The sequence below is a fragment of the Antennarius striatus genome, chromosome 4 (genome assembly GCF_040054535.1).
Source record: "Antennarius striatus isolate MH-2024 chromosome 4, ASM4005453v1, whole genome shotgun sequence".
Classification (NCBI taxonomy): domain Eukaryota; kingdom Metazoa; phylum Chordata; class Actinopteri; order Lophiiformes; family Antennariidae; genus Antennarius; species Antennarius striatus.
In genome coordinates this window covers 7,070,777-7,090,016 of record NC_090779.1, presented here as the reverse complement: position 1 = coordinate 7,090,016, position 19,240 = coordinate 7,070,777, and the positions used below count along the sequence as shown (strand labels likewise).

General features: G+C 43.0%; 2 protein-coding genes across 2 annotated transcripts; one reads left to right on the top strand and one right to left on the bottom strand.

The window, feature by feature from the left end:
• The first annotated feature begins 9,448 nt into the window (after positions 1-9,448).
• Positions 9,449-10,204, top strand: LOC137593402 (high mobility group protein hmg-12-like). Its single transcript, XM_068312073.1, has one exon. The coding sequence runs from the start codon at positions 9,449-9,451 to the stop codon at positions 10,202-10,204; it is 756 nt and encodes a 251-aa protein (XP_068168174.1).
• Positions 10,205-12,493: 2,289 nt separating this feature from the next.
• si:dkey-29p10.4 (tripartite motif-containing protein 14) lies at positions 12,494-17,848 on the bottom strand. The gene is made up of 7 exons (XM_068312994.1): positions 17,574-17,848; positions 15,873-16,819; positions 15,658-15,753; positions 14,595-14,843; positions 14,483-14,505; positions 13,595-13,749; positions 12,494-13,478 (listed from the first exon to the last, which is right to left on the bottom strand). Exons 1-7 carry the CDS (start codon positions 17,821-17,823, stop codon positions 12,934-12,936), a joined length of 2,265 nt encoding a protein of 754 aa, XP_068169095.1. The 5' UTR covers positions 17,824-17,848; the 3' UTR covers positions 12,494-12,933.
• Positions 17,849-19,240: the final 1,392 nt, after the last annotated feature.

The following is a 19,240-nucleotide window of genomic DNA, read 5'->3' as shown; positions in this document are numbered from 1 at the left end:
ATCTACAGTTACATATCTGCCCCTTGACAAGTGTCCCTTAGTGGGTAAAATATAGAACTAGCCACATTACACTCAAGGCAAGGTTTGTTTGTGGATCCTGCTGCCCATCATCACAGGGTGGTGTTGTAAAGGAGGTAATCTCCTACACAGGTACCACAGTTCGCTAGGTGTTCAGCTCCAGCCAGTAAATTACCTTGGCTTATTTTATTTTAGGTGTAAACAGAGAGAAATACTTCAGAGTTTTTGGGCCACAATAAAATAAGTAGAAAAAACAATGTGGTGTTAAATGCTTTAAAGAGAAAATCCTGCACCAGTGATAATCAGTGAACTTTAACATGCTATAATCCATCACACATGCCAGAAATGGGTTAAGACACCCACCATCACCACCACTCACGCACAAACACAAAGCTGCAACTCTTCTAGTAAAATATAAAAACTGAGGTAGTATTCTTGCTCACTTCATCCAGCAAATAGACAATTGCCAAGTCTTTTCTCATACCTTCATACACTACACCTACTTCTGTGGCCAGAATGGGCAGCTATGTTGTCCAAGTCTTTGCTTATACTGGTCCATGCAATGGACAGAAACAAAATAACCATAGCAAATCAGTGCAGTTGAAAGATTCAAAATGTGACGGAGCTCCGTCTGTCTGGAGATTGTGTGTTTGTGGGGATGATCTCCAGAGTTTGGCCACAACAACTCACATTTTCAGAGGTGAAGAAGCAGAGAGATCAGAAGCCCCATCTGTGTGTTTCTGGGAAATGAACTCCCAGGATGAGTCAAGAATCTCTGCAAACACAATTCCATTAAATCCTACTAAGGCCAAAAACACAGTTAACAACAGGCGGCAAATCAATGAAGGAAAACTGGTTGCCCATTTATTGACTGATAATTTAATTAAGTGTCTGAATCATCCTTGTGGAATAAAGACGATACAGTCCTCAAAAATGATCTTTTGTCGATAGCAGCCCAGAATTAAGTGATGGAATCACAGGAGGTGATGAGATGGTGTTTCTGTTTACATCCCCCCCGCAGCGGAGAGCTCGCTATGTAAGCCTGAAACCCATTTTCCAAGCTGGATGCCAGATGCAGTTGTCATATTTTCTTTTTCTTTTCTTTTTTTTTTAAAGTGTGTGAGTTGGAAACCTGAAATTAGACAGCTCAACCGACTCAGCTCTCAGAGTGTAAGGTTGTGCTTTGGAACCGCTACGCCTCCTGAAACACACGTATTCACACCCACAGGCACACACATACACCCACACACACACTGTCACACACTGCTGTCTGTTACATATGCATGTAAATGTTAATGGTGTAGGTGTGATGGAATTTATTGAGACATATTCATTGCCAGTTGATTTTTCCACTGTTAATAAAATGTATTATATTTTAAAGCAGTTGTATGACTGTTCGTTTTTACTGCTATACAGAGCGTCAGCGACTTCACCGGTGATTGAGACTAATTGGAGTTCGTTATTTATTCCGTTTCCAGGACGATGCCCCAAACTTTGTTGTTAATATTTGAAATTGCTTAATAATTAATCATTTTCATAATTATTAAACATTTTGTTTAAAAGCAGCCAAAATTTACTCTTAATTAGCACAAATAATTGTTATACTGTAGAATAATGAAACTTAACACAAATAATAAATTATGGAATTGATTATTTTCAATAATCATATTTTATGAACCAATTGCCTGTGATAGACCCAACCCAGACGATGATTCAGATCGCCACCAGAACACCCTGCCTCTCTAAAACCGATCCAGACCACTTTGAGTAATCTTGCTATTAGACAAACAAACCAAGCTGTCTGGATCACGGTGTCCTCGATGGAGGTATCTGATGCCAAATCTATGTGCTCTGCTTTTCTCAACAGCTGTATCACCTTCATTAGGGAGGTCGTAGCTGGTCTCCTTACACGGTCATGTGACAGACAGGCGCAGCCCACTTCAATATGAATATAAGGGTGATAGAATTTTTAGATTGGAGACTTAAAGCCCAGGAGAGCTAAGAGACTATCATATCATGTTCTCTTTTTAGGGCTAGAGAATAATTGACAATTCAGAAGATGTGCATCTTCAGGTCATCTGTAGATTGATTTTGAAATACATCTTGAACTGGATTGCCTATAAATATTAAAATAGGTTAGTCTTTTGAGACTCTGAATCCCAGCAGCCTCATGTGCCACTGACCCTGACCACTGACCTTAATGTCAGGGTCCAAGTGAAAAGAGCAATAGATCAGACAGGTGAGTAAATAATGGTGAGAATGCTGCAGATTTTCTGGGAGAGGACAGAAAGGATGGGGGAGGGTAGCGCAGGATGTGGGATGGAGGAGGCAGAGACAGCCTGGCACCGTAGAGTGCTTGAAATAGATGCTGCTGCTATTTCCCCCTCATCTTAGTGTCCTGACAGCTTAAAATGATTAAAGGCAAGACACTGAAGCAACAGGCAGGGATAAACAATCCGACATAAGAGTATAAAATATTTTATTAATTTTTATATACTCGTGTAATCCCCGAAGGGAAATTAGTGGCACACTCTAGTTAGTCCAAATCAAATCACACGGATGTTAGTGAGTGTGTACTCTGAACACACACACACACACACACACACACACACACACACAGGGCCTGTACTCATGCAGAGGAGGTAGAGTGGCGGGCAGCTCCTGCTTGGTGCGCCCCAAATGAGCAACTTGTAAGGGGGAAGGTGCCTTGCTCAAGGGCACCTCGGAAGTGCTCCGGGTGTTTTGGATGTTTTGGGCAGGAGTGGGAATCAAACCGCCAATCTCAGATCATTGGATGACCCGCTCTACCGCGCTCTACCACTGAGCCACTACTGCCCCAATTAAGCATAGTATCAATGATGCAATGTGTGTGTGTGTGTGTGTGTGTGTGTGTGTGTGTGTGTGTGTGTGTGTGTGTGTGTGTGTGTGTGTGTGTGTGTGTGTGTGTGTGTGTGTGTGTGTGTGTGTGTGTGTGTGTGTGTGTGTGTGTGTGTGTGTGCTGCTTCCAATAAATCCATTCTCTGACAGTGAGATACTCAACAGACAGGAGCTTTCTTTTCCACCAAACTTCATTTTATTTTATTTATTTATTTACTTATTCAGTTTATTTTCTTCTTTCCAGACATGTTATTACAACAGATTTCACTTTCATCAGTGTTGGAACATCAGCAACAACATCCGAAAAGAAAAAAAAGGGTTGACGAGTAGAAGCCATTGGCTTGTGAGGTCCCCATCCTCTAAATCTACAACATCTCTCTCATTGCAGCACATTGTCAACCAATACATACTTTGCATGTCACAAATCAATTTCAATTATTTTATTCTGGTACATTGTTGTTTTAATCCTCCATTCAGTCCAATAGGCATGCATCTTTGCACACGTCTTTGTCAGTTCTTGAGAAGAGTCCAAATTTTGTTAATGTTCATTTTGTTATTCCTTTCAAGGTTGTTTCTGGACAATTTTATGGTTTATTCAACATTCCTTTCCTTTCCACTTTCGTAGCACTCATAACATCTTGCATGTGCTCAGTTACTGCACAAAGGTTACAGTGACATTCGTTTCACAGGCATGACAATATGAAGTTTAATTCACCATAACAGTGCAGTCCTTTAACCATCATTCACATCAGAAATATAATATAATAATCATGTTTTTAAATGCTTTTTTGAAGGCAGTTAGAGTTCCCACACTCCTAATTTCATTATCCAGTTTATTCCAATGTTTGACGCCAGTGAACGATAATGAAAATGTTTTTAATGTTGTTCTTGCTTTCTTCTGTAAAAATGCTGTGTTTTCTCTTAGTTGGTAATTGGATTCAGTCAGTCAGTAGGGCTCTTGCGATGGGGGGGTGTCCCGTCCCTGTGCATTGAGCCAACCAGATGAGTCAGTTTTTTCCAACGCTGGCGGTCTTGTGCCAGCTGCTCTGCATCCTCCACAGTGACTCCCTGTTGTCGGAGGTTGCCCGCAATGACGTCAAGCCATCGGGTGCGGGGCTTGCCTCGAGGTCGTTTCCAGCCTGCGCTCTTAGGGCCAAACTGGAGAATGGCTCTTGTTGCGTGATCAGGGGGAAGGCGGAGGACATGACCAAACCAGCAGGTACGACGTTGCACCGCTTGGCAAGAAGCTCTGGGCTGGCACGTGCGGACTCTAAGCACTTTGTTGGAAACCCGCTGGGGCCACCTGATGTTTTCGACAGTTCTGAGAGCCCTGCTATCAAAACCATCTGTACTGGCAGCCAGGGTCTTATTTAATGGCCAAGTTTCCGAGCCATAGAGCAGGATGCAGAGGACGGCAGAGTTGAAAATTCTGAGCTTTGTCTTGTGGGAGATGGTCTGGTGCCGCCAGAGTGGCTTCCAAAGGGACCGCAGAGATGATGCTGCCAGAGCTCTTCTACGGAGAATCTCTGGTTTAAGGTCCCCATTGTATGTCACTATGGACCCCAGATACACAAAGCTCTTAACAGGCTCCACAGTGTCATCACCCAGCTGCAGGGGAGGTGGATCTGGTCCGTCACCAACATGCATGAATTTGGTTTTGGTCCAGCTCACTCAAAGACCAAGCTTCTCTGTCTCTCCTCTGTATATGTCCAGGGCGTCTTTCAGCTGGCTGTAGGATGAGCTGAGTAGGATGATGTCATCAGCATACCCCAGGTCGGTCAGGTGGTAGTTTCCGAGGGATACCTCAGGGACTCGCTCACAGACCCTGGACATCAAATGGTCAATGATACAGTTAAAATGGTCAGGAGCGGCCACACATCACTGGCGAACGCCACTGGAGATGGGAAACCAGTCGGAGTCTGTACCGTTGATACGGACACAGCTCTCTGCGTTGCTGTAGAGCAGGTTGAGAGGGGCAACGATCTTAGGTGGTGCTCCAAGGGTCTGTAGAATGCTTCCGAGTGAGGCATGGCAGACAGTATCAAAGGCAGCCTTCAGATCAATGAACCGATGTATAGCTGGCAATCTTTTCGGAATTCGTGGGTCTTCTCTATGAGCAGGCGAACAGCAGAGATGTGGTCTGTAGTAGAGTGGTTAGGCATGAAGCCAGCCTGCTGGAGACGGCGGCAACTTCTGATGGCTGGGAGAGCACGGGTGAGCGAGATCCTAGTGAAGAGCTTGTCGGGGATGGAGAGAAGTGTAATGCCTTTGTGGTTGCTGCAGACTAGCCTGTCAACCTTATGTTTCCAGAAGGGTAGAATGACTCCTCTGGTCCAGTCACTGGGAAGTCTCTCTGTCTCCCACACATGGTTGAAGGTGTGGGTGAGCCACTCAACAAGACTGTCACCACCAGATTTTAGCATCTCAGCCGTTACTGCACAGATGCCAGGGGCTTTCCTGTTGTTAAGTTTTTTCAGAGCGGTTCTGACTTCCTCGGGTGTGATGGGATCTGTACTGCAGGCGTCGCTCGGGACTGTGGTGTTTGCAGCCGCGATGATGGTGGGATCAGTTGGGGTGGACAAGGAGACTGAAGTGCTCTTTCCAGAGCGCGAGGCAGTCTGCTTGTTATTATGATGTAGCCATCAGAGTCTTTAACCAGGGCTGTCTTTATGCGTGGGCCATTGCGAGCTTGGCGCAGCAGAGTGAAGACACGGCTCATGTTGGTGGTATTGGCCGCGGACTCGAGGTGTTCAGCTTGTGCTTGCCAGAACTTCTCTCTGTCCTCAGCTATGGACACATTGCGCTGGTGGTTCAGTTGCCGGTATTCAGTCAGGTCGCCTTGGAGCCTGGCTTGGCGCCGCCGATCGATGATGTAGAGTGTCCTCTCCGATATCCAAGGCTTTTTGGGGGAGGATCGAGAGCATCCAAGGACATTAAGGGCTGACTGGATGACACTATCCTTGAGGGTCTGCCAGTCCGTCACTTTGTCAGTGGTCACTTAGTCAGTGGTCACTTTGTCAAATGGATTCATTAATCTGTATTTGTGATTGTATATTTTGAGGTAAATAGTTATTGGCTGCTTTATACATTAGTTGTACGGTTTTATAGCTTATGCTGTCATGTATTTTCAGTGGTTTAGATTTAATAAATGAGTGGTTTGTGTGAGCTCTATAATGTTCATTTCAGACTGGATGCACAAATTTCTCCAGGAGCTTTCTGAGATAGATCCGACAGTGAATTGATTTGTCTGGGGGAAGTGGATGGGTACGTCACTCACTAACAGGCCCATCACATCCTCAGTCTCAGATTTCCATTCAAAGCCTGGCAGATAACAAGGTCAGACATGCAAAACCCTCCCACTTCACCTGAGCTCGACAACTGTTGCCATACCTACGGGGGACAGGTGTGAGAAGAGATTCTGCCGACAACATCGGGTCACACTCGCACAGGCGGTTTGTTTGTGTAGCTGCTGTACACACAGGTACATGTACAAGTGTATATATCATTATGGTTTCTATGGTTGTATCATGTTTGTGTTTCTGTCCATCACATCCTCACCCTCCCAACCTGACCTTTCCATCTTTCTTCCCCTCCATCTCTGTCTTTGTCAGTATGCAAAGCTTATAAGATTTCTCTCCCTCTTTCACGCCTTCAGTCAAAGCAGAAGACCACCTATGTTGAATCTTGGGTCTGACTGAGGTTTATGCCTGTTCAGAGGCAGTTGTTATGAACATTGTTGGGTTGCTGCAGAAAAAAACAGTCTGGACGCCTCTTCTTCTTGTAAAGTGCCCTGGTAAGACACTTTTTATGGTTTTCCACTATATAAACACATCAAATCAAATTGAAATGAATTGATATTATGATAAACATGTTTTAATCCAGACTATAGCAAGAAGAATTACACTCATGGTTGTTATATTAAAAAACTAAATAGTAAATAAATAAAGTAATGCTCATTATTTATATCAAACAGCTTTTCTGAGCACAGAAAATTATTTCATACATTTTGAGCCATCTGAATGACATTGATGTAGTATTCTATAACGTTCTTTATCAATAATAATAATGTACTAATATTCCCGTAATGTTCTATAATGACTGTTTTCACCCGTCAATCTTTATCTGCAGCTTTCAAGCAAAACACTGCTTCAACAGACTTGCTGTCTTTCCTGATGGAACGTAATTCTTTTCATTAAATAAACAAAGAAACGTTGGCATGAGTCATAACAAATTTTTGTCAACCCATGCTTGTTTATGATATAAATAACTTTTACTGTATAAGATAAATGAAGGAATAAGCGGAAGACCTCCTGATCTGCTGCTCGGAGTCTAAAAGATATCCAAATTCTAGTTTGGAGAAAATTTACACCAAATTTCAGGTGTAAATATTGATAACCCTTTAAAATGTAAATGTAACTGTTGTACATCTTGAAGATAGTGCTAGTTTGTTTGCTGTGTGTGAGCTGTAAACACTGCTGTCTGTCGACAAGCTAGTAAATTGGGCTGCGAGCTGATTGCTGCCCTATCTGGAGGAAGACGCTGTCCTCCTATTCTCTTAATGAGTATGTGCCTCCTAATGAGCACAGACCCACATTAACATACATCCAATTACTCCACAGCAGAAGCTCCAGACTCTACAACTCTGATGTGGGAGAAGATTAAAACAAACCTAAGTGGATGCAAATTCTTGAATTCAGCCATGCTTGACATTCACTTTTGGTGTTGCTATGGGTAGTAATTAATCAGAAACAAAGCTAAGGCTGTTTTTCAGGATGATTAGTATTCATGAAGTTGTAAAGCATCATATCTTTAAGAGGAGAATCCTTTGAAGTCATTGATATTCTACTTCACTCAACAAAACCCAGAGGACCGTTTAAAACACATGTGCCAAACTCAAGGCCCGGGGAGCAAATGTGGCCCGCCCCATCATTTTATGTGGCCCGCAAGAGCATAAAAGGTTAGTGTCCAAAAATAACCAGGTCAAAAGTATATTTTGACCAGAAACTACATTTCCCACAATGCCGTAATGAAGCCCATTCTACCTCTGACAAAAATGTACATGAACGTCAGTTCTGTTGGCACACATTGAAGTGTCTGCCCAGTATTCAATATGAAGAAATAGTTTCAACTTAGCAAATGGGTTAAAAATAGATTTTAGAAAAAATACTTCTCACTATGTATGAAACATTTCAGTTCTAAGGTGACTTAGAACTCAAGTGATTGGTCTGACATCAGGCAACTAATCATTTCACCTTCCAGGAATGACAGAAAAAAAAGCTTTAATATTCTGAAAGATATAAGATGATATTGGAGTCTTTCTCTCTCTCTCTCTCTCTCTCTCTCTCTATATATATATATATATATATATATATATATATATATATATATATACACACACACACACACACACACACACACACACACACACACACACACACACACACACACACAAACACATATTTAAAGTTGAAAGGCTTGAGCTTCTCTTTAATTAGGTATTGATCTCTGCACTAAATAGCACCTTCTATTATGCGGCTCTTTGCTCCTAATCTGCTCTCATGCATCTTTATCTGCTTCTCAGAGGAAAAACCTATGACTGTAAATCAACCTCTTATTTCCTGACAGTCTTGCTGTGGTTGTTATTCCAAGGCTTTTCACGACAACATGAGGCCTCAGTTCATCACTATACACCACCATGCCACTGACATGGTAATTACCTCCACAAAAGACCTGTTTTCAGCAATTTGGTGAATTGTGTTGGAGGGTTGAACATGTAGCCAACAGGTTTTTCCTCTTTTTGGACTACTTGATTGATTTTTATGACACGTTGTGTTAGGTTAATGATGGAATTTGGGATTAGGTTTGACATTAATAACTGGGGATTGCTTTGTTGCATTTGACATCAGAGGTTGGTGGGAGTATTTTATTATGATGACATCTTGAGGAAACAAGGGGCTCAGATTTACTAATGGAGACCCTGATCCTTTATTAATGACAGCCCATTAGAAGCCACTGTGCCAGAGCTTTTAATACTTCCCCACATGCATTTCATTCATTAATAACTACGTGACTCAGCTTTCCACTGGAAGATCATAAACCCTCAGCTAATTTCATTAATGGCAGCAATTTACAGGAGCCTAGCTGAGGCTGACAGACCATTGGCTGGACAAGAGGAAAGGAATCTATTGTTGCTGTGGCCACTTAATGCCTGCTGAGTGAGAAAGGAAAACCCTAAACTTGTGTTTCCTTTAGAGGAAAAAAGAGATGGCAACGGTGTGGAGGGAAAAAATTTACTTTTTCTTAATTTCATTAAAGTGTTGAAAATGACTATCACAAAATAAAATATTAGAAAAACAAAATAGGGAATTATTAAACACCAACAGTCCTGCTTTATAACATTTCAAACTCTTGATATGCTTGTTAATTTAATGATAAAACTTTATTTATGATGTTTTTACACCATTTGTTAATAAAATATTAATTATGAATTTCAATGTTTGAATTGCAGGTGCACACAGTTCAAAATGAGAGCAGCAGCATGGATGAAGATATCATGACGGCTGAGATGGAACACGAAGATGCAGAGATCAGTGAGGCCAATCTGGACATGTCCAATAACAGTCCAGATAACAAACCCACAGAGCAACAAATAACAGGAGACAGTGCTGCTGATGATTCTGTGAAAAGCCCTCTGAGTCAAAGGAGGCCCAAAGGTTCCAAGAATCAGGGCAGCGAGGAAGACGTTCCTATGACCGCCCATTCTACCAGGAAAAGAGGAAGGCCCAAAAAGTCTCTCCAGAAGTCTGCCACTGAAGACTTACAAAAGGGTAGCTCTGATGCGCCGAAAACTCCGAAGGGGTCGCCCAAAGGGAGCCAAAAGAGTTTAACAAGTGGTGAGGAGAATGAAAGCAGTTCTGTAACCCCCACAAAAAGAGGTCGACCAAAAGGCTCCCTGCATAAAGTGTCAAAGCTGGAGAGTGAGCTGGCCAGAGAGTGGGTGTCGGAGGCCGTCAGAAGTGTGAACTCACTGAAAAGAGGGAGAGTACGACACCCCAGACAGGTGGAGGTCAATAACACGGGTCCGTCGACGCAGGACAGATCGAATGGATATGAACAAGGACTCGTCTCCGTTGTTTCCCCGCCAATCAAGAGGGGAAGCGGTCGACCCAAAGACGCGTTGAACAACAAACACCCAAAATTGAGCCGGGCTTGGATGGTACATGTCCCAAGAACCAAAAAGAATCGCAGAGGACCAACAACACAACCTGGCAAACAGGGACGGCCCAGGAAATACTCCATCTCCGCCTAAGAAACTGAAAAAGCCCAAGATGTCGGTCGGCCCAGGAAATACCCTCGTGCTGAACCTCAGGAGGGAGCCCCACCAGCCCTACGCCGGACCCGCGGGAGGCTTCACCTTGCAGAGTCCAAGAAAGGTGCTCCCTTCCGCAAGAGACCCCTGAGCACGCCTTCCTCGCTGTCCAACACCAACTACAGATCCACGAGGAAAAGGAGTGGTCCACCAACGAGCTCCAAACACAAGGAGAACACCTCACGCAATAAAAGGTAGTCCTAAAGGTTTGCACAACCAAACTAAAGACAGGAGGGACGGCACCCTCCCCAGTTATTCACCGAGAGACTTTTTTGCTTTTGTGTTAGAACACAAACTAGCGCTGGCCAATCAGAGAGACGACTCGGACAGCTTTGAAGTGAGCGCCCAGGCTTGATGAATGATCCTTGCCGGACCGGAAAAGGTTGCAGAAGTAGTTTGTGTTTAAAACATTGAACACACAAACACCTTTTTAAAGTTTTGTCAGGTGGATAGCCTGACAAAACTTTCGTTTAGAAGCTACCCTGTTTACTGCTGACTAACTTGTTCATTTTGTTTTATTGTGCTTGATGCTAATCGGCCAATTAAGAGCACACTCTAGTTTCGTCAAACAAACACATGCATGTATATTAGTATGTACAGGGCCCTGTAACACACACAAGGGGGCCTGTAAGCATGCAGTGGGAGGTAGAGTGGTAAGCAGCGCCCCAATTGAGCAACTTGTAAAGGGGTATGGCGCTTTGCTCAAGGGTGCCTCGGCACCTCCCACTGTCAGCTCATACTGTAGGTGGCTGGGTGGGAGTGGGAATTCAATTTCATTTATATTAAATCAATTACAAAGAAAATGACAAATATACTAAAAAAAATTTTTTTAAATTCTTCCTCTTCTGCAATGTTCGTAAATAATGTGGCTCACTTGAGCAGATGTGTGGTTGTAGTGGAAAGAGACTTGTGTCCCTGCTGTAAAATAGTCTGTTTTATACATGATAGAGGTGATGCAACATCTAGTAGTGTGTAAGTGTATGTCTGTATTTCGTTTCTCTAGCTGTGATGTCATAAACGATGGTCATTTCAGTCGGTTTTGTTCTGTGACGTAGTTGTGTGACGTCTATAAAATTTGTGGCCGCGGGTTTCTTCTGTGCCAGTGACCATAAAAGGAGTGGGGCTGACGCCGGTTTTTGTCCCATTTGACAGAAGTTATAAACACCTCAGTCCTGAACGCTACATGGTTTCAAAAATTGCAATTTCTTGAAAATCATTTATGTTTTAAAAATGAAAATAGCCTCATGTCACAAACACATTTTATGAGGAATACCTGAAATATGAATATATTACAAACTTTCATTTTGAAGCTGTGGGGTCATGCCCTGACCCTTCATGTGTATCTAAGGGTTAAAAGAACTGCATTTCTTTCTTACTTTGGTTTGGTGAATAGATGTGTGCTGCCCGCTCTTTTCCAGTCGTTAACTACCTAACCTGCACGGCGTGTATAGCAGGGGGCGTGTGCAGCACCCTCAATGCTCTGATTGGCTGCGTAGCAGAAGTGTCATTGGCTGGACACCTGTCACTTACTGCGTTACAATGCAAAATGGTACAGAAAAAAATATGATTGGTCTAATTAGGTCTAATATTAGATATTATTTAATACATTTGTATTGAAATTTGTTTTATGCGCTGCATAGATTTCTTGTGCGCTGAGAATGTACGAGCAGTGCGCAATTGCGCAAGCGCGCAGTTTGGAGGGAGAATATCAAGAGAATATCTGGAGAATATCTGGACAGAATTCTGAATACCTTCAACCATGCAGATGGAAGTATGAATTTGTTGCCATGGTCAAACGGAGCACTTGCGTAGTTGCAAGAATGTCAAACGTCTAACATGAGAGCGAAATGAAAGTAAGCGAATATTTCTGAGACTATGAAAATTATAATTGCAGGTTTTAAACTGACCTTGACCTTAACAAAGCCTCATTCCCTTTAATGTTCTTAACAAAGACTTTAATTTTCAAGTGCACCTTAGTCAGTTAATTACCGTCAATCCCAAGGATTTTCTAAGTACAGGAACTCAAAGAACCCACAGTGATCTAGTGGTGTGCCGATGCTCCAACAGTTCATGTAAAATGCCTCTTTGATCCCTCTAAATTAAGCTAACCACAGAACAAAGGAACCCTGGGGGTTGAATGTCAGGAGTCTGTTGTTGGTGAAGATCCAGTGTTGCAGGGACAGCGAGGAAAGAAAAACCAAACAGGAAGTACGAAGGTGGAAGGCTTGTTAAACTTTGACATTTTATTACTGTACACGAATAATGGTTGAAAAGTGATAAGACATAAAATTTTTATACATATAATGAAAACATGATCCAAAAACATCTCCATTGATCTCCACTGATAACAACCAGCTCTTTTGTTAACTGGCATGCTAAAATTAAAAGCATATAAAAGGTAAATCTCAACAGCAAATATATGAAACAAATGTTTGGAATGTTTAGAGTATATCTGGCTTGGCACAACCTCAGCATGATCACATTCGACTTAAAATCACATGTCAGGATTTAAAAGTACAACATAACATACGTACAGTGTATGGCAGAGATATCGTTCAAGAATTTCACAAACTGGCTCATGATGATGTTATTAAAATTGTATAAAAAAGGCACGTTGCTTCTTGTATTCTTACATTGTCAGCAGAAAAGACATTCCAGTATTGCAGGGTTTACAACTGAAACAGATCACAAACGGTCAGGCGTGTTTTTGACACAGAGAAAGCTGGGTAAAGAGGGCTGGGAAACCTGTGCTGGTAGGAGTGCATTAAAGCTAGACTGCCCCCTGGTGTCACTTTAAAGAATGATAAAATGCCCTCCTCAAAGTCCAGGAACACTCCTATCCTCTGCAGTCCGTCTGCCTCCACGGAATCCCCCACCTTGTTGTGCAGAGCCTCCACCTTCCTTCTGTCACAGGCCAGGCACCAGGAGTGCGAGTTGAAGCCCAGACGAGAGCTGTCTTTCTGGCCTTTCCTCTCAATCTGAGCCTCACACAGCCCCACCTTCCACCGGCCCTCGTCCGTGCCGATGCTCACCTCCCAGTACCAGCGTCCCGCCTCCAGGGCGCGGGATGCCAGGACCTGTGGGAAGGAGCTGAATCGAGTGTCGTGCTCTGCGTAGGCCTGCTGGGCCTCGCTGTAGGTCACCGTTCTGTTGTTATCAGACAGCAGCAGCTTTGGATGAGCCGTGTCTGCATTCAAGGAGGGGATGCAACCATCTGGAAATCAGAGCACAACTAGGTGAAAAACTGTCTCCCTCAATACATCATAGAATGCGTTTAGTCCTTTGGTTTATTTAGCTGTGGAGAGTGAAGTGTTCATAAAACCATCTCACAGAGCATTCTGTAGAGGTCTCGGTCTGTTCCCGGCACGGGGATGACGAAGGTCTCCAGACGCTTCTCCGTCCACCTTTGCAGGCACTGCAGGCGAGCCTGATCAACTTCCTCTGGAGCGTCGAACTGGTCCATACTGCTCCCGATGTTACTGGTACTGATAAAGAAGCATAGCGTGAATAGAACACGTCTTCAGACTAGTAAACACAAAACTGACAACTAGAATATATTTTATATTTTACATATTCAACTTTTCTTTTTTTCTTATCTTATATTTATCCAACGGGCTAACTGGGACCTTCAGAGGGGTATTTAGTACTGTCTCATGTGAAAACGTGTGTCAGCATGACAAATAAAGGTTCTGATTCTGATTCTAAAATCTGATTCCAGTTGGCATGCATTCTACAATCCTAGAATTCATCATGCTATATCTCATAGAGTAATGGGGAAAAAAAAATCCTGGATCCAGAGCTTCACAAAAATGTAACGGGGTCCTAGATCCGTCCTGAAATTTTAGTTACATCTTTTTTGCAGACAAACTGAAAAATGGAAACAAGAAAAAAGTGAGCAAAAGCACTAAAGAATGATCGTGGGTAAAAAAAGGTTTAAGCAAATGATTAAAAAAGCCCCGTAGGATTAATAAATACTTGATCAAAAATGGCATTGATGTTATTTTAGTGGATATCAACAAAGAATCTGTGACAAAAGGAAGAACATAAACCATCCTTTCATTAATCTAACACTGCAGACGGATGCCAATAGGGACATTTATAATGTACAAAAACAGCTGATTGTTGCAGTGTGTTCCCACCACCGACGGAGAACACATCTTTATTTGAGATAAGGGTGAACTGACCTAAACAGGCAGCTGTTGAGAGGAAATGACTTACAGTTGAGCGGTCCTGCTGTATTCCTGTGGGAGAGAAAAATAAAACAGGCGTCTCCCTGTTAGTGTTCATGGTTCAGTAGATCTTCTATTTCTCCAACAGAAAGTGAACACACCATAATGAAGGCCTGGTCCTGCATGCGCTCATCCCCTTTGGCATCGGCCAGCCCCTCCAGGCTGTGAAGGCCTTGCTGGACAGATAGCAGGGATTTCTGGAGGTGGCCGAGTTTCTCCTCTAGTCCCCCCAGAACCTTGTCCTCCTCTTTCGTCACACACTGAAGAGTTGATTGCTCCTCCTGCTCCAGGGCCTCCCTGATGGCTCCATACTGCTGCTGCACCCCCGCCTTCGCCTCACTCAACACCACCTGGACAGAGGCAGTGATGCGCACAAGCAATGAGCACTTACTTAATGGTTCTTTAATAGAGTTTGTCCTGTAAAGAATGTTTCTCAAAATTTTAGAATGGGATATTTATTTTTGTTCAACTGCAGCTATAATATGTCAAAACAACAAACACTGCCTGCCACGTCTTCTGTTGGTCGGCTCGTGTCTTCCCTCATCACCTCGTGTTTTGAGTGAAAACAGACTGACCTTAGTCAGAGGCACGTGACTGAACATGATGAGTATGTATACCTCGGCTCAAGTTACGTTGTTCTCGGTTATACATTATTTATAAATATAATAATAATGGAGTTTAAGTCATTTTGGTCGATTTTATGTCTGCCACAAATATTGGAATAATAAAATCAATAGTAAACTGTTGATAACACATAATATGTTACTGTACATAAATTAGTATAAAAACACAAGATATTATTAGTCCATAGCAAACCCTGTGATCCGCAAGGCATTAAAAGCAACTGTACTATATTTAAAAAAATAAAATTTAATTACTTGTACACTTATAATAGATTCATATCAGCCAAATATTAGTGAACCTGCTTTCATAAATAAAGTACAGCACAGAACTGGGAATGGTTATTATCAGTTTAGCCTGGTGACAAATTAATTCAACCTGCATTGTATCTCCTGGAAGCAATTAACAAGAGAAGCTGATGTCCTTTTTTAAAAGATTTTAAAATTCATATCGTAGAGAAAGCTAATGAATTGAATTTACAGATAAGCATAAAATGAAGTTATTCTGGTACATTTTAAGTTAACAACCCAGATATGCTCTTACTCTGAAGGTCTCTTTCTTCTGTGTGAGTTCAGTCACTCTGCTCTTCACCTTCTCTTCAGCCTCCTGCAGCAGCTTGATCTCCTCTTTTAGTTTCCCCTTTGTAAAATATGCAGAGATTTAAAATAAATCACTTAATGGCTGCATTTGTTATATTCCTAAATTCAACCACAGTTACAGGGTTCTCCAGAACGCGGTAATGAAAAAACACCACTCACCCTGAACTCTCTTTCTGCTTCCCTGATGCTGATGCAGATGTGGTCGCGGTGTGAACCTATGACCGTACACACCGTGCACACACACATTTCACACTCCCGGCAGTAGATGCGGTTTATCTCTTGGTGGTCTTGGCACCTCCAGATGGAAATATCCTCCATTGGTGGAACCAGGGTGTGATTCTGGAACACAGGGGAGTCCAGGTGGGGACGCAGGTGCTCTGAACACATAGAAGCTCCACATACCAGGCAGGTCTTCACAGCAGACTTACACCCAGCTTTAGGGCAGTAATGGCATGGTAAGGGACCGGCCTGTTTGCCCTCTGACCTGGAGAAGATGCTGACTCCACTTGTGGAACCAGGAGCAAGAGGAGGATGTTTGGTGGGCTTTGGAGGAGACTTGCTGAAGTGCCCAAAACGAGACGGATCTTGACCTGGAGTTGAGACACCAAGAAAGGAAGCAGAGCTGGAAGGTGAGGCAGTAGGCCCCGTCACCTGTGTGTCTCTCTCGGGGGTTGCGGGTGGAGGGCCATCGCATAAATCCACTTCATTAGAGCTGTCAGAATCATCTAATGAGATGACGTCTGCTGATGGGTCCTGCAGGGCCGAGGCCTCTGAGAGAACGTCATTCACAGATAACACTTTGCCTTTGGACTTGTCATTTGATGATGCTTCATCATTCCTCTCAGACTGAGTCGATTCCAGCTGCTCTGAAGTCTTTGACACCTCTGCACTAGTCGACTGCCCAGGTTCATCTGGGACTGGACGAGAAGTGGAGGGAGACTCAGCGCCGCTGCTCTGCTGATGCGGCGCTTCCACAGTTGGTCGCTTTGTGTCTGGTTGTTCCGTGACATGTGTGCTGGCCTTTCTCTTCCCAAGAAGTCGACTGGTGAGCGATGGCCTCCTCAGTTCAGCATCAAATTTAGTTTGTTCATTATTGCTGGATGTGCCTTTAGAAATAGAGCAAATACAGAGAAAACGGGACCGATAAATACAAATTATGATGTGGAAAAGTGAAGCATGGAAAATAAATGTATCCCACACCACAGGAAAAGTGCATTGATGCTTAGATGCTCACATTATCAGAATTTTAAACCTTGTTTAACATCAGTAGGAATAAGATACGATACATTACATTAGTAAGATAAAGGGAAAAATTCTATAAAAATATAAATTATCAAGAAAGTTTTAAGCTAGACCAACATATGGCCAAGCACAAAACACGATGTGTACAGTAGTTCCATATTAAATTTAACAGAATAATGAATTGGTTTGTTCACAACAGGGCGGAATAATGACCACATCTAGATGTGATGCATCGTTAAAATACAGGACGGTTAGAGACTCGTTTTGCAAAATGTGAAACTGCTTGGAAAACACGGACTCTTGTCCCACAATAATTGTGTTTCTGCCGATAAGGACGTTCATATCTCCAGAGTCCAGGGTAACATGCGCCTCTCGTCCAAAAACTTCCGCCCACGTGAGGGTCGTGACGTCAAACCAATCAGAAGCAGAGTGGGCGGGTCAACGTAAGGTCGTAGTGTAAGCCATGAAATCGCCTCGGTGAGGAAAATGCCAGTCCACTAACACGTCACGTGATGTCTTGTTAACGCAGTTATACGTTCATGAATTCGGTCACTTCTCCATGGGGCCGACAGGAAGTTATCGTGTTACGGTGAACCAGAATGAATGCTCTAACGTTACCCGTTGTGCTGTCAGTCTGAGCACGCTGGTTGTCCCAGGTCAGTCGTATTAATTTGCTATCGAACGGCAGACTCCGGTAGACTGTTTTACACCTCCACTCCGGACAGTGGTACGGTCCGTTTGGGGTCACGCTCCACAGGTCTCCGATGCACCGCTGGCAGAACCGGTGGTTGCATTTGAGGGTGACCGGGCTCCCGGTCTGCGCGTCGCACAGTGCGCACCTCACCAGGGTGCTGGACGATGCACCCATCTTGTTTAGAGCTCTGTTTTTGTCTCTTCCGCGTTAACGAACGGAAGGGGCGTGGCTATGATATTTGAATCCCTCTTCCCCCGCCCACCAGCGCGTGATTTAAAGAGGTAGTCCACAGGTTTATTGTGCAGCGGAAGAATTTACCGCGTCAACGGTGTCACATGGTTGCTAAGCCCTTATAAATTGTGTATTTTTCCAGTAAACCCTCTGTGTGAAGAGGCTAAATGATATGTCGAGGTGTAAATTCTTCAAATTATCGATTGATGAGTCACAACAACTTTGAAAAACCAGTGTGGTTGTGAATATGTGCCTTTTTTGTCTGGAAATTGTTTTTTGCTTCTTTATTTATTTTTTCAAAATCAAAGTAAAACATGTGGTGGACTGTAAGTATAAGCAAGTACCTCAACTTTGTGCTCCATCGCAATTATGGAACATTAACTTTCTACACTATAATAAACTAGAACCAAGGCAATCAGAGACTGCAACATCCCGCGACTTACCCTGACCTTCTTTCAGGGTAGGTCAGGGTACCCTGAAAGTATTACCTAACTAGTGCATAGACCAGTGCATATGGAGAAGGCCAGTGTGAGTAAGACCATAGATCAAAGCTAGTGCATAGGTAGATCAAAGCTAGTGCTTTGATCAAAGCACCCTAGATCAAAGCACTAGTTTTGATTTAGGGTCTTACTCACACTGGCCTCCCTCTTATCCGGTTCATGAGTGTACAAAAGTTTAAATTTGAAAATGACCTACTTTCTCAAGGTCAAGGTTATTGTCGCACTTTCATCCCCTTTGCTGCCCGAGTAATGTGTTTTTGTTTCATCTTTCTATCTGCAACGGTTGCAAAGATATTTGTTGGACAAACGAACGGACAAACACTGACAATCGCAACACGTCACCGCTTTGAAGCGGGATGCAATAAGATACTACGTTTTATAACTATACGGTCACTCACTCAGTTTCTTTGTATAATGGGGTGACTTTTGACTCTCGGTTTTGTGTAAGGACAAAGATGAACACCGGTGTTTTCACAATAAATTATACAACTGTTTTTGAAAGTTTCACAATCAGAGCAAAGTTCACTTTTCCACAGAACTCGTGCCAGACTTCCCTTTCTGAAACTGAACCCATCTACACTGGACTCCAATGAAGGCCATAAACCAACCCCAAATGAAAACGTCATCTGAATGGAAAGGAATTAGCTGCTGCTGTTACTACTTAAAGCATCAATGAGCACTAAAGTCTTATTTTTTCCCTTTTGTTTCTCTCCCACATGACATTCTTTTCTTTTTGGTGGTTTAGACATGTGATTTGGATGAAAAAAGACCACTGTGACTTGGGCGTGAGAAGTTAATCTTGCATAATAGATAGACAGATATATACTTTATTAATTCCGGTCAGAGAAGACATTGTTAAC